This window comes from Malurus melanocephalus, unplaced genomic scaffold (assembly GCF_030028575.1).
Source record: "Malurus melanocephalus ecotype Western Australia unplaced genomic scaffold, MMel_1.1 scaffold_181, whole genome shotgun sequence".
Lineage (NCBI taxonomy): Eukaryota > Metazoa > Chordata > Aves > Passeriformes > Maluridae > Malurus > Malurus melanocephalus.
The window spans coordinates 101,075-126,549 of NW_026623413.1; the positions used below are offsets into that span (position 1 = coordinate 101,075).

General features: G+C 44.8%; 1 protein-coding gene across 3 annotated transcripts in view; it reads left to right on the forward strand.

Annotated features, from left to right (window-relative positions):
- MAPKAP1 (MAPK associated protein 1) overlaps positions 1 to 25,475 on the forward strand; it is an 80,518-nt gene that overhangs the window by 34,623 nt on the left and 20,420 nt on the right. For 2 of the 3 annotated variants that reach the window (XM_057372899.1, XM_057372898.1), the window contains exons 7-8: positions 6,520 to 6,629; positions 21,425 to 21,532. In XM_057372899.1, coding sequence (XP_057228882.1) covers positions 6,520 to 6,629; positions 21,425 to 21,532 — 218 coding nt within the window. The remainder of the gene's footprint in view (positions 1 to 6,519; positions 6,630 to 21,424; positions 21,533 to 25,475) is intronic. The other variant, XM_057372900.1, reaches the window with a different exon arrangement.

Genomic DNA, 25,475 nt, shown 5'->3' on the forward strand with positions numbered 1-25,475 from the left:
TAGACAAATAGCTGCAGTGTGGCTTAATAACAGCACAGTGGCTGAGAAGAGAAATGGGCAGTAACCACCCACACCAGCTGGAACAGGACTGGACATTCTCCTCTTAAGGAGAATTCTGATGAGGGAGATCCCATCCACCCCTTGAGCTGACTTGAAGCTCAAGAAGAATTTGCTGCGTCCTTATCACTGAAGTAGGGTTATATACTGTGCTTGATCACTTTTATTTTTCTTTACTTGGGAATGAAAAATCTCTTAAACCATCAGAAGGCCTTAATTACCAGAAGAAAATGCCAGGAGCATAAGCCACTTCTTACTTGGGAAAAATATTTCACGTTTGGAGCTCTTGAAATGAAAATGCTAATAGGGTTTCCTTGGTTATTGGACATTACTTACATTTCTTAACACTACAGCTGCTTCCAGTTCTGAATAATCAGACATTTAAAAAAAAAATCTGGCTTATTTAATTAGTTTTTATATTCTTTATTGTGTACYGTGTTTCTTAGCAACATTCCAAAGCATCCTACAGAAAGCCATCATTGGAAATCCCACGTGTATTCCCCACRGCCACATTCACTTTGTTCCTCTGCATTAGGGCACTGGGAAATAAAATATTCTGGCCCCAGTATTCACAAGTGTTATTCAAGGCTGTGCTGATAYCAGGAGCTTCCTTCCAGCTTGGAGGGTGCTGCTGCTCTACTGAAAGGGTCAAATTGGTGGTTCCAGTGTCCACATTTTAATTTCAAATGGCTTGTGATTACTGTGGAAATAGTTAGGTTTAAATTAGAATGTTTATGTGTCCCCTAGAATGAAGAATTACTTGATCATCACTTGATCAAAAGGTTGTTAGCTCTGTGAGCTTAAATGTGCGTGCTGTCTTATTTTTGTAGGGATTTGTTGTAAATTCTGTGTCTTCTTCTTCCCCTGTCACCCTACCAGTGCATGTAATTGTGGTTTTATATTTTGCATCTCTTTTTTTCCTCCTTGTGCTGAAGTATTTCAGCTGCTGCCATGTCAGCCTTGTGACTTGTAATGTTTATTAATACGGAGTCACTGTTGAAAAATGTTGCAGCTCGGTGCTGCAGCATTTCCTCTCAGTGTGGATGTTCTCTCAKATGCAGGGCAGTTTTGGAGTGGAGCCCTGCAGGGACCCCTCTTCAGCAGGACATGTTTGAGCAGAAACATTTTGCAGAACTTTATACACTTCAACTGCTGCCAAGGCAAACTCTGAGCCACTCGAGTTAGTTAAAAATACCCAGAGGTGGTGGCTGTGAGTAGCCCACGGTGCAGTTTATATTCCGAGCTGGATGGGAATGTCTTTGTGGCTGTACAGAGTAGTAAATAATTGAGTTTGATTAGGGAGAGGGACCTCATTATCCCCCCACCTGTGCCCAGCTGGTAGGGGAGGGTCGAAATGAAGCCATTAGCTGTCGCTCTTACTGGCATCTCCAAGAGCTCAAATACATCTGTGTCTTATTTTCTTTTCTGGCACAATCAGTCGAGCAAGCTAAGCAGGCATGACCGAATTTGGCAACTTCCAAGGACTCTGGCAAAGTTACACAAGGAGAAGACGGAGGGCAGTCATTCTGGCTGCTCAGTGCCCATCAGTCTAGCGAGTTGTGKTTTTGGAAGGTTGTGGAAAGCAGAGCTTTGCCCAATGTCAGACACAGCACTCACACACAGCCCCGCTCTCCTGTCCAGGGGTTTGTCACCAGGAGCCCAACAAAACACCACACCCGTGGAAATACAGCCTGCTTGAGGTGGTGAGATCATACCTGAAAGGCTTCAGATAAATCTGTACCATTATTAGGGCTTTTYCCCTTGGAAATTTTATTATTGGAACTTGACATGCTCGATGTAATGGTGTTTCGAGGAGCTGTAGCTCAGCTGCCAGTTGGCACACAGAGGAAATTTGGCATCCAGTTCCTCTGCTCTGTAGCACTTTTTTTCTGTTTTGATATTATGCTTAGAGTGCTTTGACTATTATATACAAATTTGCAAAGCAGCACCTCTGCCATACCCAATAGTTTAAGGTTTGAAACCTTTTTAAAATACCAGATTTGCTTTGTGAATTTACAAATTCAGTTCAAAGCCCTGAAATGTGTTTTTTCTTGGACTCTAGCAGTACTCCTCAAAAGGCCTGTTCCTGGTTTGTACATGGGGGTGGGCAAAATACATTTTAGAATATTTTTATAAAATTTAAAAYTGCTAATGTGGGTGCAAAAGTTTAAGAAGGCAGCTCCCAGGAGAGTGGAGAGGGAGGGCTGTGACCCCAAAAGGAATTCAGGAGACTCTGTAGAGGTCTAAGCAAAATTACAGTTTAACCTCTGTAGAGGTCTAAGCAGAATTAACAGTTTAAAACTCAGCCAGTTAAACTCAGTAGTGCACAGAGCTACCCAAGGCCAGCCTGAGGTGCACAAAATCAGGTCATTTAGGCTCAGAATGAAAATTGTGGCTGCCCTTAGTCGGGTTCCTATCACTGCACTTTACCTTAAAAATTACCCAGCTTAGGSTAAGTCCATTGCATCAGCTGGGTTTTTAGTCTAAACTCTGACTTTGTGCTGATCARGTGGAAATTGCTATTAGTCACAGCCAGGCACTTCCAGCCATGCCAGCTGGTTATGCAGTGAGCTCTAAGTGCTATAAATTCCACTTCTGGAAAATCAATTCCACTCCTGTGYTAAAAAAAAAAAAATWAAAAAWTTTAAAAATTGCTCCAGATYGGAAAGGGGATTTTTGAGAAGTTCTYTGTTTTTATTCAGAGCAGAAACCTTTTGTCCTTCCAGTGTGGGTTGTTTGATTTTGAGGCTGAAGAGGGAACTCTTCCCATTCCTGTGGCACCTCAGAGCATCCCCRGCAGTGCCCGGTGTGAGCTGCTGCAGCTTCTGCCTGTGCTGTTGTTTCCTTTCCCTCTCTGAACCTTGCCACCCTGGCTCCAGCACAGAGGCTGTAAAAGAAGATGGAAAGCCAAGTTACTGCAGAATGATCACTATCATTAACATTCACGGGTGGTTCACTTATCATTCCTGACTGCACAGACATGGCAGCCGTTATGAAACGTCCACAGGTGTAGCACGATGATACATATTACATTGTGCCACAATGGATTTATGTATTCTGTAACAAAAGAAAAGTGTAATGAAAAAATACAGAAGGTAATCCTTTATTCCTCCACTGCACAATTTATCAGTAATGCCTGTGGATGATAAGTGCCAGGGATTTCCTTTGCTTGATTTAACCTTGTCACCCAGGTATGTTTTTGCAAAATGACAGAAAATACAAGCTAAGGAATTTCTTTGGCTTCCAATTTGCCAGCAGCAGTTTTAATTGATTGATCAGCATCTGCTTGTCTGTCCCATTTTCAGCGTGTTGACTCAAAATGAAGGTGTCACACCTTAGCACAGTGTGGTTTGTAATCAGAGTTAAGGATGAGCTGGGATTGAGCTGATGAGGACAGGCCATGGCCATGGCAGGCTGGCAGTGCCAGGTGAGGTTGGTGTGTGTTTGTACAGCTCAGAACTCGTGCTGTGCTCACCCAGTGCTGGAATGGGGTGCTCTGTGTGTTCCACATCAGGGGTGCAGATTGCAGCTCTGGGATGCCCTGACAACATATCCAGCAACAGGACAAAGAGCAGTGGCCTTAAACTGAGCCACCAGTTCCACCTAAACACGGGGAACAGCTTCTTTGCATGGAGGGTGGCAGAGCTCTGAACAGCTGCCCAGGGAGCCTCTGGAAATCTCCTCTCTGGAGCCATCCCAAACCCTCTGGACACATTTTCCTGCTCTGGGTGACCCTGCCCGGGCAGGGGGTTGGTCTGGGTGGTCTCAGAGATCCCTTCCAGCCCCAGTTCATCTGTGATTCTCAGTGCCCCTCCTCTGGGCACAGGAATGKGCAGTGACACACTGGCACAGCCCCAGTGGGATGGCAGCAGCTCTTTGGGGTCTGAATCCCCCTGGCTCGGGTGTGGGGTTGCTGAGATGTCCCATTGGGGTTCTGTGGGGCACTGGGAGAGGAAAAGCAGCTCTGGGTGAGCCAGGCAGGGTAGGGAGCAGCTGAAACACAGGGGTTTGGCCCCTCTGGCTCAGCTCCAGAGCAAACAGCCAAGAGTTTACAAAAACGGGGTGCGCTCGGCGGCCGCTGCTCCTGCCAAGGACTCACTCACAGTTCAACACTAAATATAGTAAAACACTGAGGGTTTCTTATTTTGCTTTGATCAGTAAAATAAACTTTTAAAGATTGTTCTGGGATGAGATCCAGCTTCTGAGGCAAAGAATGGCCGTGGCTCAGGCAGGGTTAGTAATGGAGTGTCAGGGAAATGGGTCTGACAGTTCTCAGGGCAGTGCTCAGTGGGGAGGATCGGCTGAGCTGGGGTGCCCCAGCACAAACAGGATCACAGCTCTGTGCTCCTCACAGCTGAAATATCAGCAACTCCACGAGAATCCTCATTTGGGGATGTTCCTTATCCATGGGGGTGTGAATGGCCCCGAGCTGGGGCCATCTGCTGATGTGCCCAGTGGGAAGGGGGCTGCAAGCCCTGCTCTGTTTGGGGTGAAAAATGTTGGAAATGTTTTATACTAAGGGAAGAATTGTGACTCTGGTTGTTTTGGTCAATAGCATGTTCTAGAAGACTTCTCTTGCCTTTGCAATTTCTTTTTTCCCTGGAGTGTTTTAATTTCTGTCCCTTCTTTGGTGGGAGTTTTGTGGTGCCAGGTGTGGGGATGGCCTGGTGCAGCGTGCAGGGCTTTTCCTGCAGTGCTTCAATCACAAACCTTGTGTTATTTAAATAAAACCACAGAGACAGTTTCCCTTTTGTTATTACAATTGCAGAATAGGTTTTTCACTTTAAAGAAGCCACTGACTCTTGCTCAGCAGGTCAGTAGGGACTGAGRCTGGGAGGTTTTTGGGAAGGGCAGGAGTTGTGGGGTGCTCATACAGGTCCTGGGGTTCCACAGCAGCTGCAGAGGAAATTTTTTCCTCAATGAAGTTCTCAGAGAGATCTGTGCTCACTGCAGGTGTTATCCAGAACCTCTGAACCCTAGGGTGTTCCCAGGACAGCAGTGTCACCTGCAGATGTGGTGGCATTGTGCTGTTGTACTGAACAGAGGCAAAGGCAGATACACGGAAAGATTGGGAGTATTTGGTTTGAAGACGAGYAAGATAGAGTTATAAATAATAAATGGTCTGGAGAACATAAATTTGGGGCTTTTAGGCAGTTTCATTTTGCCAGGAACAAAGGGAATTGAAAATGAAATTCAGATGAGACCAACACACAACCCAGGAGAGGGAAARAGCGTCGTGCAGCAAAGAGGGGGGGACATGGCTGGGGCCAGGCTTGGCTGCTGGCCCAAGGGCACGAGTGGCCTGCAGGACACTGAGCTGTGCCCACTGTGTGCCCACTGTGTGCCCATTCCTGCCCTGTGCCATGCCCTGAGCATGGCAGTGAGCACTGAGGCTCACAGGGGTCATTCATTTCTCCATCCTGCCTCTGTCACGGCGTGGGCTGGGGATGCCACGTCTGATGTGACCTGAGCTCCAACCTCTGTCCCAGCATTTGTGTTTCAAAGTGACATGTAATCTGGGCTTGTTTTTGCAGGATGTRCTCGTGTTGCTTGGATTGCTCTCGCCTGCCAGTTGCTTTTAAAAATATTCCAGCTGTGATGTTCATACAGAGCTGTGCTCCCTGATTAAAATTCCTGGTTGCCAGATAGAAAGCTCCTCCTCCTGCCCAAATAGCTTTGCAAACCAGTTTTTTCCATGCAGAGCAATCTCTCCGGTGGGAGCTTTCAGCTCCTGGATTTGCCTGGAACTGTCTGCAGTGACATCTACTGACACGAGCCGAGACTGACTGCRAGGGCCAAGGGGCAGAATTTCCTGAGCTGCTCATTCAGTGTTTCTTGTGTTATATTTTCATTTCTGCAGTGCCCCCCTCAACTGTCCCCGTGCTTTTTGCAGTCCCTCTGCCAGGACCAGGACCCACTGCCGTGGATCTTTCTGGGAGCTTTTGTGTCGTTGTGTTCACAAAAATGCACCCAAAGAATCCCCGTTAGGTTTGAAATAATGCATTGAAATAATGCATTGAAATAACGCCTGGATGGTGCTGCAGAGCTGCTGTCACCTCGCTCAGGGGGTTGTGCCCTCTCTGAGGGGTTTTGTGCCACCTCTCCCTGGCAGTTTGTCACATGTGGGACGTGGATGAAAATGCCACTGCAAACTGATTCCATGTTGTGTGCTGTAAAACACGCCACAGACACGGGCTGGGACATCAGGAGTCCCCCCGGTAATCAAAATAACAATAAATAACATCAATTAGGGAAATCATCCACTCTTTGCCTTGAATCTCRGTCCGTTTTGGCTGGTTTTGTCCACACCTTGCTAAGGCACTTTGCCTGGTTTCTCCTTCTAACTTCCCTTCATAGCCCAAGTTCGTTAACCGTGTGCTTAACGAGTGCTTTGCTAACGAGGACTGCGGGAGCTGCGGGTGATGATTGTTTTGTAAAACTGCATGTGCATCTGTCTTGCAGAAATGCTGCTCATGGATTCTCACTTATTCAGGTGGACAGTATGAAGGTCACCATGAAGGATATCTTACAAAAGGCCTTAAAGAGAAGGAAGGGATCACAGAGAGGCTCAGGTGGGTTATTTATCGTATTTTCTAGAGGGCAGGGTGTTTTCTCCATATTTTCTATCTTTTTAACAGTTGTGGATTTTGCTCAGATTTTGGGGGGTTATGTCCCAGCCCCACTCACAGCAGTTCTGTGCACAGGTCTGTGCTCACCACGCTGGCACAAAGCTGACAGTGCAGGAGCTGCATAATGTTTGCTGCAGAGCAGTAGATCCATTCCTGCAAATATTTATTTATGATAACAAAGCCATTTGCATTCAAGACCAGTTCATGGTAATTTGGGATGATAGGTAGAAGTACAGCAAGTCCAGCCCATGATAGAGTTTGTATATATACTTTTAATTTACATAAGAAAATTATGCTTAGCATGATTTTAAATAATTTCAAGGATTCATCGTCACTTGATAGTAAAAAAGAAGAATTTATTTTCTGCAATGTTGTCAAAATAGTGCTGTTATAGTTCAGGCATATGAACACAAAAAATTAAAATGTACRGTACTTGTATTTCTATTTTCAAGCAATGTTTTTCTGGGGGGTAGATGTGCATTCACATATATGTTAGTGTATATATTTCAAAAGTATAAGGCTGAGAGATCTTTCCAGCAACAAGAAATAATTACTGAGAGAAATTGCACTGAGTCTTGTCACGCAACAAAGGAACTTTAATATAAACCCATCTATATAGTGGGAAAGATAAGGATCTTGTCTTTGTAAATGAATGAAACCTCCTTATACACGCTCRGTTTTAACTATGGGAAAAGAAAATAAACCCTGTTCTCTTTAGAAAAAAATAGTTGAGCGCAGTTTTTAAATGCGTGTATAATCTGTCATGGATTTAATTAGCTATCTTCAGATGAGAGCTGAAGTTTTAATAAAAGTTAGAAGAGATAACACAGTGAAGGACACGGATGAGCTGTCTCAAGGCCATATTCCAAGGGAACGATAAGAGCTGTAAAAAATGGCAGAGAAGAGCAATTGAACGGAGCAATGAAAATCTGATTCTCGTAAAAAAAAAAAGAAAAAAAAGGAGGGGGGGTGTGGAGAGGAGAGGAGCAGTGCTGGGGGTGGAGAGCAGCAATTTGGAGGGTGGCCAGCAGCCATCGCTCAGCCTCGGCGGCGGCGCCTCCGTCCAGATGTGCCAGCGGCAGCATCGCCCGTGCCAGCTGAGAGCACCGTGTGATAACCAACTCTCTGCTCTCTGGATGCCCATCACTGGCCGCAGAGATGGAATTAAATGATGATGATCTTCCCACAAGTTGGGAGAGGAAACAATGCRTATAAATCTTGATTTCATCTCAGCGTGAGAAGTCTTTATCCATCATCACTCATAATGAACAAGTCGTTAGCGGCGATGAATGGTGGTGGGGTTTTTTTTTTTTCAAACACCTCTTTTGTTCACTTTTTGGGTGACTTTTATTTATTTCCTGGGGTCAGATTTCTCTTCCCTGAAGGGAGGCTGCTAAAGGATTCACTTAGCTCAGTCTTTAAACTGCTTCCCTGCTTGGTGTAACAGATGTTTTCTTTGTCCATTTGAAATTTGATACTGCTTTGACTTTCTTACTTTTGCTCAGTAGTTTAGAAAAGGAATGGAGCTGGCATTTGTTCCTTTCAAATAAYACATTCACTTCTGCTGCCTTTGCAGGAGCAGGGTGTATGGGTATGTGTATGTGTTATTTAGTGAGGGGGATAACTGTACAAGAAATCATTTAAATTTACTTTTTATTCATTATCCATGTGATATCTCACCTCTTTGAGAGCTCACAGCACCCCTGCTGTGGATGTAACCATAGGGGCAGTCACAGCTACAAACCTTGTGGTTACTTACAGGCGTGTTTACTTACATGCATTGGGGTCACTGTGAGCACAGTTCTCACTCTGGGGAAGGTTCCTGCTAGAATTCCCAAATTACTGGGTTTTKTAAATGAGATCTTTATTTTTTAACTGCTTTTAAGAGCTCACAGTGCATTATTGGGATTAAATCAGAAATTTTTGTTAACATTATCTTAGCTTATCCAAAACTTCCCTTATTCCCATTTCATCCCTCTCCCAAAGATGAGATTTATCAGTCTTTAATGGGGGTGTGAGGGCTTGGGAAGGTCTTGCTGTCATCTTTAAAGCAGCAGCAATTGTAGCTGAGTGCACAGAGGGAACCTCTGGATCCAGACAGGTCAAACTGGTCCCATCTGCCAGGGGATGGGAATGCTCCTGGGAATGCTGCTGAGGGCAGGGAGAACTCAGRATGCCACCACAGTGGGCACAGAGAGACTGGAGCAGGAGTAGGAAAAGGTTTGGTCATCTTTCCATCATCACTGGAGAGGATGTGCCTCTCCTGTCACTGGGAATGCAGGAATAAATGGAATTGCAGATCAGASCATTAGCACAGCACGGGCCTGTGCCAGGTGGGTCAGGTCATTATTAACCCGTGGATTGGGATGTCAAAGTTCTGAATAAAAGATAAGACATAATTTAGGAGAAGCATTTCTCCTCRTTCAGCAATGTGTCCTTTAAAGCTGATTGGTCTGATTTTTAAAAAGTTGTTACCAAAAATAGACTGAACGTGTTTATTGGAAGTGGGCTCCAGATCAACTTTTTCAGGACAAATTAATTTATTACATTGCAACTTACACTGTTTTCAAACACTGGTTGAAGCAGTTGCTTTCTGACCTGTTTTCACCTCTGACTTACAGGACATTTTTCAGACTGGTCCTAAATGGGTAGGAAAATGCAAACTTGGTTTGGCTACTTTGGGAGAGGAAAATYTGAGGAATTTCTGTGGTACAGTTGGGAAAGGTTTGCTCAACATGACCAGGGCCAAAACACTAGACTGGTTTTCTCTGAATACTTCATTCAGCCAGAAAAGATTATTTGCTGCAGTGAGATACAGGTCAGTAGGAGACAGAAGTAGGCAATGGCTGCAAGTTAGGAAAAAGCCTGTAACAACCAGTCAGTGCTGCATACTGGAGAAGATAAATCTGCAGAGGAAATCATTGAGGCAGATGTTTAATTAGTTGGAGCCAGGCTGGATAAATCAGGATAGGAGCTGTCTATGCAGATACGCCRGTGTGCCTTCCCTTCCTCTGGGCTGGTGTCACTGGCTTGGAGAACAAACTGTTCTTTTTGCTGAGGAAAGAGGCAGCAGAAAGAGTCATATAACCTCTCGCTTACTGTAATGGATTCCCCTGTGTACACTCATAAAACAGAAAATGTAATTGATGTTTTCTTATGGTAATGAAAACTAACGAAGTCGAATACTTTATCATCAATTTGTTTAACCTATTGCGTGCTCAGCAGCRTGTATTGCACTGGCATATTTTATGGGAGGGCTGGAAATAAAACACTGCTGCTTGTRGGATGAGCTTCTAGTGAGACTGGTCTAATCCAGGATGGAGCACCTTGAGAGAGGCTCAGGAGCATTGTTTAGAGAGGATTTTCTGAAAATATCCCAAATGGGAGAGAAAGAGCCAAGGTTGGGGTGATGGGGCACAGAGAGCTGGCAGCTCCATCAGTGCAGGACCTGGCTTGGCAGTGCCCAGTGCTGGATAACACCCCTGGCCCAATGTCCACAGGTAGTTTAAGAATTGTTTTGTATAACCCTGCCATGCCTACATCTGCTTCAGAGTGTTCTTTGAGCACTTCAGCAGCTGATGGTGGAAATATAAAATCCCTCTGCAGAGTGGCAGATCTGCAGAGCAGAACTCAGGAGCTGGGATTGGGAGCATRAGAACTTCCTGTTCTCCTTGAATTTATCAGTGAAAATGTCAGATACAGTGCTGTCTGGATTTTGAACAGCTCTAATAACTGAGTCCTGAAAAGCTGTTTTAGGAGGTGAGATTTGGGTGTTTTAGTACTTGGTATAATTCTCCCCAGCACAGTAACAGTCTTAACATTAATTTCTGGAGTAGGTAGCTGTTAGACCTGCTTGAAAATCCCACCCTTGGGCTTGGCAGAGGAGTTTCGGAGGTGACACAGATCATCTTGCAAAACACCATTACCCCTAGAACTTGATCTGCTTTACTGGGAAATTATTTTCCTGCTCAACCAGTCTGGTGTGTGTTTCTGCTGGTCTTGCTTTCACCAATTCTCACGTGTTACCTCATTAAGGTGTAAGAAGTTTTTGTTGTGGTAGGGGTTCAAATGCTGTGTTTTAGGAAGGCTCAGCTGGCCCAAGGCAGGCCCAGTTTTTGTGAGCTGGAGCTGGGCTGACAGCAGCACAGCAACGAGATCTTATCAGGCTTTTTATATCTGCACAAAACCTGCATTCCATATTCCCTATAAAATATGTTTGCATGGATTACGATTTTAAGAACATAAGAAAGATGATGACTTCATCCTTGATACTTCATGTATCTCGATGCCATGGTGATTCTCAAATTAAATCTRTGCAGGAACTCTCTGTACACTTGGAAGTTATCTCTGCCTGTGAGCTGTCTCATTCCTGCTGCTCTTCAASAAACACATTCAGTTGCCTTCTCCTCCAGAGCTTGACTGAATGGACTATAAATACTAATGTAAAGTAAATAACAATGCAGAGAGAATGTGTGCAGAGGCTTTGTTTTCAAACAAATTAAGCATCGATGTCAGTRTATAAAAACCCAATGTTCTTAGAAGGAGATGAGAGACAAAACTAAACAACATAAAAAGCTGAAATGTTGGAATAATCCTGCCTGTTCCTGGTCCGTGTCAGCCTCTCTTCATCTGAAATTTCTAGTGAACAGAGAAGTCTCCTCTGATTAATCTTCTCTGATTTTAAGTAGAAATTCTTTGCAGGGTGAACATGCTACTGATTATTATTTAATAGCTGCCTCCAACTGCAAACATCCCCAGACCAGAAAGGCTCAGTCCTTTTAAGAACAAAATGCTCTACAAGTTTAATTGTTATAAACAAAACCTTCTGCCAACATTGCACAGACGTGACCTGTATTTTCCGTAGGTTAGAGGGAGAGTTATTAGCTCAGTGTTCTGTGAGTTTGGAGAAAGATTAATACTTTTTCGATAAATGAAAACAGCTGCTTTGCAATAACATTCAAGTCCCTAACAGCTGTCAACCAGTGCTTTTTGCATTCTTTAAAATGTGTAAAGTGACCAAAAATAGCCTAAAATAATCTTCCTGGTCTGTTTAAGTGTATTATTCCACTGCCACAGGAAGGTGAATAATAAGAAGAGAGAAAGATTGGAGAAACAGCGATAGGACTTAAAGATAAAAGTCTCTGWATCATATTTTAGTCTCTAGACCAGAATCAGGAATTACAGCCTGCCAAGGCCAGGAAAAGGAGGCTGTTCCATCCCAGGTACCTGGGAGCACAGTCTGTTAGGGTTTGTGCTGCTTGATTGTTCCCATGTTTTGGGTTTGTTCACACGGAGTTTAGGTCAGGTTTAGGTACCAGCCCAGGGTTTGTGCTCATTGATTGCTCCCATGTTTTAGGTTTGTTCACACRGAGTTTAGGTCAGGTTTAGGTACCAGCCCAGGGTTTGTGCTGSTTGATTGTTCCCATGTTTTGGGYTTGTTCACACSGAGTTTAGGTCAGGTTTAGGTACCAGCCCAGGGTTTGTGCTCATTGATTGTTCCCATGTTTTAGGTTTGTTCACACYATGTTTAGGTTACCCCTSGGAACCTGGAGACTCTCACGTGAAGAATTCTCCTTGGGGCTCATCTTTGAGGAGCAGCTGGGAAGGGGAGATYTGAGTTGTGTTTGAAAATTCATTTTCTGGTGTGTCAGTGTCAGCACCACATTTAATGTCAAATTTCATGACTCAAATGTTCCAAAACAGCTGCTGGAGGARCTGTGGGTCTGGATGGGGTTTTTCTTTCTCATCCTACCTTGTTGGTGGGAGAACAAAAAAAAATCTGTAAAGGGAGGTGTGTGTGTGTTTTGATTGCACATACAGGTATTTATTCATACATTTAAAAAAAGAAGAATTAAAAATATTTTAAAAACTGTGTAAAGCCACAGCCTGGTGATTAAAGCACTTTTAACAGATGAACTACAATTAGAATAAACTGTCATTAAAGTTTTATACTGTCATGGAATGATGGTAACTGAGGAGTTTAAATTTAAAAGTAAATATGTTCGAGTAGGCGATGCATATGTTTGCTCTGACTCTTTCTGGGATGGAAGCCCCAGCATCTGTGACAGTGAAGAGCCAATTAATTTGTATTTCCTTGTGTTCACACTCGTGCTTTTCTGCTCGATGGGAGTTGTGAGTTCCTCTGGCTCCGAGTGCTTTGTTGTGGATCATTACAGCATCCCTGGCGAGCGGGGTGCCCGGGKTAGGGATGGCTGGAGCTGGAACGCTCCAGCAGTGCTGGGTGTGGGCATTTGGGGTGTTCATGATGGGATTGGGGCTGCACTGAGAGCAGAGAACGGAGAGCAGAGAGCAGAACACAGAGAACAGAGCACAGAGCACAGAGAACAGAGAGCAGAGAACAGAGAGCAGAGAGCAGAACACAGAGAACAGAGCACAGAGAACAGAGAGCAGAGCACAGAGAGCAGAGAATAGAGAGCAGAACACAGAGCACCGGGCACAGAGCACCAAGCACAGAGCACAGAGAACAGAGAACCGGGCACAGAGAGCACAGAACAGGGCACAGAGCACAGAGAACATGGCACAGAGAACATGGCATAGAGAACAGAGAACATGGCACAGAGCACAGAGAACAGAGCACAAAACATGGCACAGAGCACCGGGCACAGGGCACAGAGCCAGCCTGGTCCCTGTGGCGGATGGGACACGGAGCCCCACTGTCCCCCTGCTGTCCCCCTGCTGTCCCAGTGCTATCCCCGCTGTCCCAGCACTGTCCCCGCTGTCCCCCCTCTGTCCCCTCTGTCCCAGCACTGTCCCCACTGTCCCCACTGTCCCAGCACTGTCCCTGCTGTCCCCACTGTCCCCACTGTCCCAGCACTGTCCCCGCTGTCCCTGGGCCAGCATTCCCAGAGCTGGTCTGGGCTCCACTGCTCTCCACTCCCAAAACTCTGGCCTTTCCAGGCTATTTCCTGCAGCAGGACGGGGGTGAGCAGTGTGAACCCCTCGGTGTGGAGAGGGAGCTGCTGGGAATGATTTCCTTCAGCCCCAAAAGTGCAGCTCTGCTCTGCACCAGGGTGATTTATTGCACACTGTGTTCCTCCCCATCCTGCTGATGCTGAGCAGACCCTGTTGGGTGTTGGTGTGCACAGACAGCCCATCAGAAATGAAATTTGGGAATGGTCAATCAGAACAGCAGTGGCTACTGAGCCCTGTGCCCRGGCTGGTGGGGGCTGGAGATCAGCCTGGGCGGGTGAGAGGAATTTGTCATGCCCAGCATCCCAAATGGAAGTGAAATATTGAACAGAGTCTATTTTGGAGCTGTTGGTATTGAATTCATGTGGTTAGTGGTTCTTCTGGATTGGTAATAATGCAGTAATTTATGTGACATTTTAAACTGTGCAGCTCAGTGTTTGGGTGACAGAGATTTTTGTTTTTGTTTCACCGTTTCTGATGAGCAGAGACTGTGCTGGTACCTGGSACCTTCATGGACCCTGCTCTGTTTTTGTGAACCCTCGAGTGCACCAAAACTGCAGAACAATGACTGGTGTCTCATAGCCAGGGAAAAGCACCTTTGTCACTTGAAAATCCAGGCAGGGCAGAGAYCTGGTGCTGCTGTGCCCTGGGATGGTCCGGATCCACCCCCAAAGCCGTGAGCCTAAAATAAAATCTGTGTTTTGGATTGCTGCTGTGGGTGCTTTACTTTATAGATCAAACAATGATTTTGTCTCAGTTTTATTTAGAGCTACATACTGCTAATGCAAAAAGGTATCAATTAGGTGAAACCCTTCTGCTGATGCTGTGCACAGCCTGGTTGCTGCTGGCCRTGCTGCACATTTGCTGCTCCCCAGAAAAGCAATCCAGAAATGAAGTGTTTGTTTCTTTTTAAGGGGCTTTTGACTAAATTCTTTAATTTCACTGGCTGTCAAGGTAGTGTTAAGTAAAATAGGTTTGAACTGCTGTAGTTTTTGTGTACTGGACTAGATGTCAGAAACCTTTGCCATCACTGGAAATTCTGTCACTCTGGATTTACTATCTGTTTCCCACAGCTGAATTCCTGAGCAGTGTGATTTAACACCTTGGCTCTCCATCAACCGGGCCTGGCATTTATTTGAATGCATTACACCACTGGTTTCCATAAACTATTTTACAATTGTTTCATATAAATGACTGTTTATTTCTACAAAAACCATCTGTATTTCTGTGGAGAGCGGCAGATAACTGTGTGTAAAATTCAGTAATGTCACAACAGTGCAAGTTAAGGAAAAACAGATTGGACTAAAAAAAAAAACCCTCTCGTGCTTGTGCGTAATGTTAAAAGTTTGTTTTCACTATTTAAATATCTTTATTTATTAACCAGTATTTGCATTTGTAATTGTAAAAATCTTTATTCCACTTCAGAGGTGTTGAGGGGCTTTGGGGATTTGGAGCGGATAAACAGATTTAAGATGTCCTCGCAGCAGCAGGATTGGAGATGTAAACATTCTGCTCTGCAGCCAGTTCCTCTCGCACTGTTTACATATTTTCTGTTGTTTTATTGTCATTGCCAAGCAAACAATGGAATCCTGCCCCTTCTGTCATGTTCTAAGTGAGATCCCACAGAAGGAGGCCCCAGCCCTGGCCCTGTTACCACTTTCTGTGYTCTCTGCATGGATTGACCCCGCTCCTCCCTCTGGTTTTTTTGCTGTGTCCAGCACCCAGGGCTGCCCTGAACCCCTCCAGGAGATGAAGAACTGCCTCGATTTCCCTCCTCCCAGCAGCACCCAAGGAGCCTCCACACTGAGCTATTTTAATTCATCCATCTGCTGCCCATGTGCTGGCACAGGGAGCACTGCAATCCAGCAGTCTTACACTTAGCACGACTGATACTTTCTGACAGACTATTTGAAATGATAGAAATACATAAATCTCCTCTTTTTTATGACCTTGTAATAGCTGCAACATATTTCCAGCAAATATTTTCTATAGCAATAATAAAAAAGCGATAACAAAAAAAATAAATATAAATATAGTTTAAACTCAAGCGGAATCGTGCTTTCAAAGCCCAGGGATGGAGCAGCAAAGCAATAAATCACAAATCCTTGTGAAAGGAGGGACTTGAAAAGGAAAGTCCCACAGATATCAGTGTTAAGTGTTTATCAACAGGGTTTTTTTTGACTGCTCTCCTGTGTTCTGCCTGTGGACAGTGCTCAGGCTCAGCTCCATCCCCCTTTGCTTTTCCCTTTGAGCACTGGAAAAATCCAGGCACCATCTCAGTGGGATGGGGGGTTTTCCATGGCATGCTTAGATTTCCAAAAAAGATTTGACAAAGGCTCATAAAGCAATTAAGCTGTCACAGGATGAGAAGGAGGATCCTCACATGGATTAATAATTGATTAAAAGGCAGGAAACAAAGAATAGGAATAATGGCCCTGGGTGATTAGTAACTAGGTTACTGGTGGAGCTCCAGTGGAACTGGTGGAACCTGCATTGTTCCTTAATGTGGGGCATGGGAAGGATGTGAATGCTGATGTGACAAAATGTGCTGCTGATACAAAAGGGGTAAGAAYAGTGCAAATAAAAGCTGTCTGTGAAGCACTGCAGAGGTATCCACAGTGCTGAGTGACAGGACAATAAAATGAGAGAGGGAATTGGGTGTCAATGAGTACAAAATAATATACATGGTGAAAAGCAGCTGTAACTATATGTGTACAATGATGGGCTCTAATTACCTTCCATCAGTCAGGAAAAGTATCCAGCATGGTCTCAGGTAGTTCTCTGAACACTTCAGCTCTGTGCAGGAGCAGGCAGAAAGACAAATGGAACATCCAAAATTAGGTCCATAAATCCCAAGGTACCCACATCTTAATTGCTACGTTTTGTCTCAAAAAGAGAAGTGAAGAGATGCAGAAAGGGATGAGAGTGAAAATGGATCAGGCACGTGGAATGAGGAGCAGATGCTGCAGAGGGCAGGGATTTTCTAATGTGGAAAAGGCACAACTGGATACAAGAGGTGTCTGTGAAGTGAATTGGRAAGATTTTATCCCAATAATTTAGAGATAGGAGCTGCTCACCCCAAACGCTGGGGTGGCAATGGCTCTTTGGAACAAAAAAAAAAATTCTTTTCCTCACACAGTGCAATAAATTCAGGCGGTAAATGTCATGGAAATGGGAAATCCAAAAGTGTTTTGGACAAATGCACAGACTGTAAAGGGAGCAGAAACAGCTGACGGGTGGAACTGGGGTGCTGTGAGAATTGTGGGAGCTCTTGAAGGTGAAGAGGGGCGTACATGGGAATAGGGATGTGTTTTGTTTTAACTCTGTAAAATAAGGCTCCATTTTCAACCATTTTTGGTGTTTTGTTGATACTAGTCTTTTTAGTTTAGCCTTGACAAGCCTACAAACGTTAAATATTCTTTCTGTAATGCTTATTCCACCGTAGTAACTAGTTTGGAGATGGAGAGGGGTTTGCTTGGGGTTTTGTTTAAAGCCTSGTTCCCTGTTGCAGTGTTAGTGTTGTTTATTGTGCAGATTCACCCCTGACCGTGGCATTCTTCATTGCTATTGAAAGTTAATGGGGGAAAAATTGCATTCCAAACATTTGAACCCGTAGTAGCCATGGCTGAACTTAGTTGATCTCTGGTGATCGGTTCAATTTAGTTACGATTTTTAGCCATTAGGCTGGGGCTGAATGATGGTGATTTGGTTGAGGCCAAATGTCTGCAGAAAATTGGCTGTTTGATAAGAGCCCTGTTATCAGAGGGGGATACTTTCTCATTTACATTTAGATGAGTATTGATTATTTATTTACTCAGAGAAGTGAGATTCGTTCCCAATCTTATCTCTCTAGTCTCTGCTTGTCAGCAGAAAGAGAGAGAGAGCTCCTGACAACAGCCCAAGATAACAGCACTTTGTAGTGAAGATAAAAGTTGGAATGGGCCTTTTTCTAGTCTTGACTGAAAGGATAAGTTTTAAAAATTAGAACTGATGGGTCATGCTTTCAAAAGTCCTTTCTGAAGGCTTTGCAGCTTAAATGGCAACAGAATTGGTTTGTTGATATGCGGGTGGCCATTCCCTTCTGCAAGGAGGGATTAATTTGATTAGAGGGGGGATTCTTCTTGTGTGGCTGCAGGGAAGCTGTGGGTCCTGGGGTYTGATTCCTTGTTTTTAATTCCTGATATACATTCCTGTCTCTAAAGGGGTGTCTTGAAATGGCCAAGTGGGCAGAATCCATGGTGAGAGTGGTGAAAAAGGGATTTGGATGGAAGGGATGTGTGTGATGGAGGATCATCCACATGGGGTGTGAGCCCTGGAGCTGCCACCAGCAGGAGAAGAGCTTGGCTTGGGCACTGGCCAGAACAATCCATGCCAGCATTTCAAAGGTTTTATTTTACAGCTGCATTGAACATTTGCATGAGATTGCAGAAATCCATAAAATCCATCTTTGATATTGCTACTTGAATTTTTTTTGAAATTCACAGAGCAGGATTCCATTAGGAGAACATTAAATTATCCAATATTCCTACTACAATGACATCATTTGAACTTGTGAGAGAAGCCTGGTAGTAAAACTCCTCCACAGACTCAGCCTAACATTCGTCATCTGTTGGGAAGCAGAGGTCGTGTAAATGTGGACAGATATTTAAAGCATAATTGAAGAGTAGATACTCTCTAAAAATCCATTTACACTTTTTTTATTAATTTCTCAGTATTTACTCTTTCATTAATTTCTCAGTATTTTCTGGTTTTAAGGAGCTCTCCATAAGGCAGGTTGACCTGGTTCCTACTCTGGAGCTGTTTCATTAGCAGAGTTAATATTAATATAGCCTTGATGCAAACTGCATTAAACAATTTACCTGATCCCAGAATTCTCCAGGTGGAAATGAGCCTTTTCCAGTGCAGGGTGGTGTTGAGGGAGGATCCCTGGTGTGTGTCTGTGGGGCTCAGACTGTTCCTGGTGTGCCTGGTGATGTCCCAGCAAAGGCACTGYTGTTCAGCAGAGCTCTGTCTGCAGTGCCAGTGATGCCTTAGGATTTTTAGTTTCTCTATTTTCATGCATCTGTATTCTTGTACTTCCCTAGTACAGCACTAAAAACTCCTGTTCTCTCATCTTTAGACAAAACAATCCCTCTCTGAGCTGAATCCAAGGACACCTCAGAGCCCAAAAATATGGAAACAACAGCGAGTTTGGGGTGGGTGACATCACCACCTGTAAAGATCATTGGAGAATTAACACCCAATATGTTAATAAGGCAGAACTTATAAAAAGTGAAGATCTCGTGACCCAGTGTCCATTTTGGGTGTAGCCTCAGGAGGAGGCTTTGTCTGCCCTAATGTACCAGGGGGGCTGTTAGGCCTGGATTAAAGTTGTGTATTCTCATTCTCTTAAATTTGTCTGAAGTTTAAGTTGTCTAAAAGGCCTCTCTTTCAGATCAGCCTGATTGATAAAGCATCGGTAGCACTCAGAGCAGGGATTGGGATGGGGCACCAACAGCACCCATGTTCACTGATTAACAATTTCAATTTAATTTAGAGGAGCCTGCAGTTCCCTTGGATGTGGCTTGGGAATCTCTGGAAGGTGCTTGGGATGAACAGACAAAACCATTGGCTTTTGCTCTCGCTGGTCCYGTTCCTAAACCTACACCAGATTTGAAATCCAAATTGATTTACTGCTTTGAGATTTGTTTCAATTCAGTATATTTTGCTTCTGCCTAACAAGCAGGCCTGCGCTGATTTAATTTGTGTTAAATTGAAATGGTTAATCACATTTGCAGTAGCCAGGAGAGGAGCAGTGGTGGTGCTGCCTCTGTTTGCCTCTCTTTGTGCTGCACTCAGATGTCTCTGCTGTGGTTTTTGCACTGCAGATGCTTCAGCATATCCTCACTGGGCAGGGTGGGAGCCTGGGGTGTCCTATTCCTGGGAAAAAATGGGATTTGGGTCTGCTGCCAGGGGAGTTGGGAATGAGGGGAGAATGGTGTTGGAATGAGGGGTGAACAACATTGGGAATGAGGGGAGAATGGAGCTGGAATGAGGGGAGAACAACATTGGGAATGAGGGGTGAACAACTTTGGGAATGAGGGGTGTCCAATATTGGGAATGAGGGGTGAACAGAGCTGGGAATGAGGGGTGTCCAGCATTGGGAATGAGGGGAGAATGGTGCAGGGAATGAGAGTGTCCAGCACTGGGAATAAGGGGTGTCCAGGATTAGGAATAAGGGGTGTCCATCATTGGGAATGAGGGGTGTCCAGCATTAGGAATGAGGGGTGTCCAGCATTACCAATGAGGGGTGTCCAGCATTAGGAATGAGGGGTGTCCATAATTCCCCACCCAGGGAGGGAACATGCCAGGGCCAAGCAGGGAGTGCCTCACATGGCTTTGGTGAGATGGAATGAGAAGCTGTAATTGAAAATCTGCTGTAGTAAATTTAAAATTAATTGGCTAACAAATTCCATTCCTTAGGCATGCCATCCGAGGCTGAAAGACTTAATTCTTTTATATATTTTAAATATTTCATCATATACGCTCGTAATTCAAAGTCAGCAAACAGTCAGAAATCTTTTAGGTACTGGTGAAGASGGAATAGATTTCGTTATTTCAGTTCTAGGCTTTTTGTTACTTTGAGACCTGGTTAAAGGTGCTTTGAATCACTGAAGGTTTTTCAGGTTATTTTTCAGGATTATATGGAAAATGCAGAKCTGAGAGCTTGGTGTGCAGTTCATCTCTCAGGTGTGAGCAGGAGCAGGGTCACCCTGGCTGCTCCAGGGTGCAGAGAGGGCAGGAGGGCATTGGGTTCCATCAGCTCCTGCCCTTGGAAGGGTTCCCTTCTTTGGGGTCCCACCTGGAGCTTGGGGCTCCTCTCACCCCACCAGGGCCTCTCCCAATCCCTGGAAGGACAGCAGGGCTGGAACTGGCTCCTGGAATTCAGTGCATTCTGGTTTTGTTCCAGTTAAACCATGTCATTTAAGGATCCATTCAACTAAAAGATTGCTTTTTAAGTGGCCTAGTTTTTGTAAAAACTGTTTTTGATACGTTTTCTGTAGATGTGGATACGTTTTTTAAGTGGTGTTGTCTTTCCTTTGGGGAGTTGGTTGGGGAAGAAAGAAGTTGGCACCTGAGTCTTGAAGATCTACTGTTAAAGTGTGAAAATAATTCATTGAAAACAGCAGCATRTGTCCCTCAGTGTGATGCACTCAGTGGTGATGGTGCACAGAACTCTGCAGAAAGCTGAAATCCCCCTCTGGGTGATCTTTGTGCTCACCTGGAGCTGTGGGTGATGCCATCCCCCAGTGGCACATTGCCCCAGTTCAGCACTGGTCCCTGCTGTGCTCACAGCCTGAGCCCTGCCCGGGGCTGTGTGCCCACATTTCATGGGTTCACCACCAAATGCAGCCATGAGGAAGGGCTGATTGCCCTCCCAGGCATTTCCCAGTGCTCTGTGCAGCCCAGAGGGGTGGGCAGCAAACACAGGGGGCTCCTCACTCAGCAGAGATGCCCAGAAAAGCCCCAAATGCCCCCCGAGCTCCCAGCAGGGATTCGTCCCCCCAGGCCACATCTGCAGCACAAGCAGGGCTTGGCACAGCTCACCTGGTGCAGGAACAGCGTGGGATGTTGGGCAGGGTCTGCCAGGTCACACTGGGGACAGTTGGGGACAGCTGGGGACAATGGGAATGTGTGGCTTCCTTCCTTCCTTCCACACCTCCTCACCAACACCCACCTGAGAGCAGAGTCACCTCGTGTTAGCTGAACGTGCTAAGCCATCACTTTGTTAGAAACCAGATGATTTCACGAGTTACTTTATGTTTCAGGTCCTCAGTATCGGCTGGAGAAGCAGAGTGAACCTAATGTCCCAGTAGATTTAGACTGTACCTTGGAGAGCCAGAGCACTTTGGAATTCTGCCTTGTCCGGGAGAACAGTATGTTTCCCCTTTTCACTTTTGCTCTTGTAAACTGCTTAAACTCACATAAGTTATGTATTTTGGAACACAAGCTGTACTGTCTGGGCAAGTACGTTTTGATGAGACTCTCTGTCCCGAGGCACTTCTTCGTGGTGCCAAAACAATATTCCAGAGGGAAATGATGGATTTCATACCTTTAGTAAATAGTCTGCATCCTGTTTATCACTTCATGATTAATCTGCTGCTGTTAAACTCTGCTCTGTAAAGTTATGACCAACCCTGAAAACCACGAAATATGAACCTGTCTGTGCTGCAGATATTGCTCAGTGAGTYGAGGGGTTGGTCTGCAGGGTGTTGTGCCAATGTGGCTGTCACAGGCACTGGGGTTTTCTAATAAAATTTAAAGAAATTAGCCATGCAGAAATRACTAAAGCAGTTTGATGATTTTTGAAGTGTCAGACAAATAATCTTCAGCTATGCTCAAGTATTTTTATTCTATTACTGTTTTAATGGTTCTAATATTTATTTTCTGATTTATTTCTTTACATGAAACAGCATGAAACTTTAAAAGGAGACATTTAACATTGATTTGTGTTTATTCTCCGTGGCATTTTGATCCATTCTTCATTCTTTACAACAGCCACACTCTTGGTTTTGGGTTCTTTCATTGCATTTKGTGTAAAAATGTTGATTGTACTAATGAGTAAAACCAGTCTCAGCCATGCAGTGTGCAGAGCTGTAGTAAGAGCCTGTTTCTAGTAGTAGAAGAGTTRTTTCTTTCTGTGCAAAGGTTAAACCTTTCCATTGATGCTTTTTKGCCAAAGCAGTTGTATCTTAGCCCAGAATGGCACAGAGCAGCCCCAGAGCTGGGCTGGCACTGAACTCCCAGCTCTGCCTGCTGCTCTCACAGGGTGGGATCATTCCCAAAATGTTCCTGATGCTCGTGGTTCATTCCTTCATGAGAAACTGGAGCAGAGACCCTGCCAAGAGGGAGCAGGGGGGCTGTGCTGAGGAAATGGAGCAATTCTGACCTCACTAATCGAGTTGTGCTCTTCCACAAGCCAGAATTCCCCGACGTCTGCATCCCACCTATTATTTTTGTATCGATTTTTAATCTGTGAAACGATGCCCACTAGTCATACTTTCATGGGTTTTGCATGTAATTTAAAATAACATTTTTTTTAACCCAAGCTCTGTAATTAAAAGAATACTGTATAKACTGCATTTGTAATGTATTTTCATCATCAGTGGAGGAATCCAGTCTGTGGCATGTAGCTGTATCTCCTGCAGCTCTTTGCTCTGGTGAGTGACTGGGGTCAGGTTGCACCATTGCTCAAAGAGTAAATCTGTTGTAAATTGTTGGTCTGCTCTGCTCCAGGAGAGCCTCARGAGCCTTGGCTCAAAATAAACATCAGTCACAGTGTTGAGAGGACAATTTTMATTTCCTCTGGAGTCTTTGTGCTCCCCTCCCAGGCCAGGGGACACCAAAGTGAGCCATGGAGAGCTGTGGGATGGATCCCTGAGGCTGCCAGGGCAAAATTCCCTTAACTGGGGAGCTCTCCTGCCCTTGTTTAGCAAACCAATGGTGCCCATCCAAGAGCATGGCCTGGAGCCCACCAGGATGGGCATTCCCACAGCAGGGAATGAATACTCTGGGCTGGACCCACCAGGATGGGGATCCCAAGGCAGGGAATGAATACCCTGGGCTGGACCCACCAGGATGGGGATCCCATGCCAGGGAATACTCTGGGCTGGACCCCAGGGCTCCCTGAGCTCCCCATTCCTCCATCCTCCCCTCTGCCATGTCCCTGGGACAGCAAAGGCAGAGCAGACACAGGGACTGGAGCTCAGAGCAGGGCCCAGCTTTTAGGCCCAGCTTTGGATTGTTCAGGGCTGACAGGAACCCCGCTAAATAATGAACTTTGGTGAATTCAGCCTCTGAATTTTCTGAATTGGTCCCACACTCAAATAAGATCACAGGACAAATGCTATGTTTGTAATTTCTGCCCCACAGGGGTGATCTCAAAGTGAACATTGTCCCTGCAGAGGGGCTCCAGGACAGTTCAGTGTGAGATCAGTCACAATTCCTGCCTTGTGCAGAGCCTGGCTCCCCCTGCACTGTCACAAAGTGCATTTTGGGGTGCTCAGAAGCTATCTTTTGGCATGACATCAGAATAGAAATATTGACAGTTTTGCACGATTAACAAAATAATGGCTTGACAATCCTATCATCAAATTGAAATATTCACTTTGTGCATTCTGTCTTGATTTAAAATACTTTYAGCTTTGATATGCCAGTCAGGAAAAGCTCTGTTGTAACAGCTATTACTTGTAAATGTGCTCTTCATAGTCTCAGAGTCATTTATAAATATATATATGGATGATTCCAAGCATCTGCTGGGAGAAGAGCAGCCACGTTCCTTTGGGCAAAGAGAAAGTTTATATTTCAGGATATTAAATGAAACAAAAACTTTCCATTATTAAGAAATATGTATGGAGAAATCCCCTTTCCATCCAGCATTTACTAATAGCATTCAGGCTAATAAACTGCTTCCAGTGTGCAGAACTTTTAACTTGCACAAAGATTTATCTTTAAACTGAAAGCTGCACTTTGTAATGTGAAATGCTTTTATGTGTGGTAGCAAGCCGTTCATGGCTAATTTAGTTTTATTCTTGCCATCTCACTTCTGGAAAGTTCCTCTTTCTCATTTTATCATTAGATAGTAATTAGTATTCAAGGGAAATTGGTCTTAATATATTAAAATTGGTTTAGTGCCTTTAGACCTATAGCAAAGCCAGTGTCTTATTGGAAAATGTAATTGGGGACTCTGTGTATGTAATTAATTGTATTGCAATTAAGAACTTTCATTAAGCAATATTCTAGTACATTAAAGTAATAAGGGACATTTTTGCAGTGCAGTTAACTTTGTATTTTGTTGTTTTATCGAGGAAATACAGGTTCACTCTCTCTTGAATAGGCTGCATATGACATTTCAATATTCTGGTGTTCCTCATWTGTCATTTTTATCTGTCCTCTGGTGCTGGCAGGGGTCCCAATCAGAGCAGCTCCTGCTTTAGCTGAGTCCCCATAGGAGCAGGCTCCTGGTTTAGTTTTGCCTTGTTTCCAGCTCATGGATCTGGGGYTGTTGTTCCATTGCTGTTGGTCTCATTTGACAATCAGGGTTTTCCATGAGGAGTTTGGCCCAAGTGACCAATTTCACAGTGTTTCCCAGGGATTCAGCTCTGTGCCAGGGCTGTGGGCATCCCAKGGTCAGGGAGGGGTGGGTTSAGCYGTGCCAGCTCCTGTCCCTGCCCATTGTGAGCCCATTGAGGGCTGTGGGGACGTGTCCCTATTTCCAGTGTGGAGCAGGRTCCCAGCTGGCTCCTGGCAGCAGGGCACAGAGCCATTGCCACCCTTCTTCCCTTCCTRCCACCGCCACAACACAGTCTTTCAAGATGCTTTTAAGTGCACCAAAAAGTTTGACATATCTCAGTGTATCTTTGGAGTAGTGCAGCATGAGGGTTTGACATGATACATTATGATAATCCATAGTATAGAGACATTAACACAGGGGTCTGTGACAAAATGCATTGTAATGTCTCGGAAGGAGCCATTACAATTTATCTTGTCATTCTGGAGCATGGAGTGGTTGMAGTGTTAAGATGGCTCTGCATAAATTCACATGGAGACTGTTTAATTTGATTTTTGGAATCCTTTCAAGTCGAATGGCACAGCCCCATTTCTCACTTAACCCTTCAGTGTCCCCCTTCCCCAAAGGAAGGGCTGTGATGTGTGGGGAGGGCAGCCCTGGGATTCTGTGCCATGGGAATCTCCTCGTGGTGTTTTCCACGTGCTTTTGGCCTCATTCAGCAGCAGGTGTTGTGTTGTTTTGGTGCAGACAGGAAAGATGGTGATCATAAATGACATTATGGAATTAGCAGGGAGAGCAGCAGGAGAAAG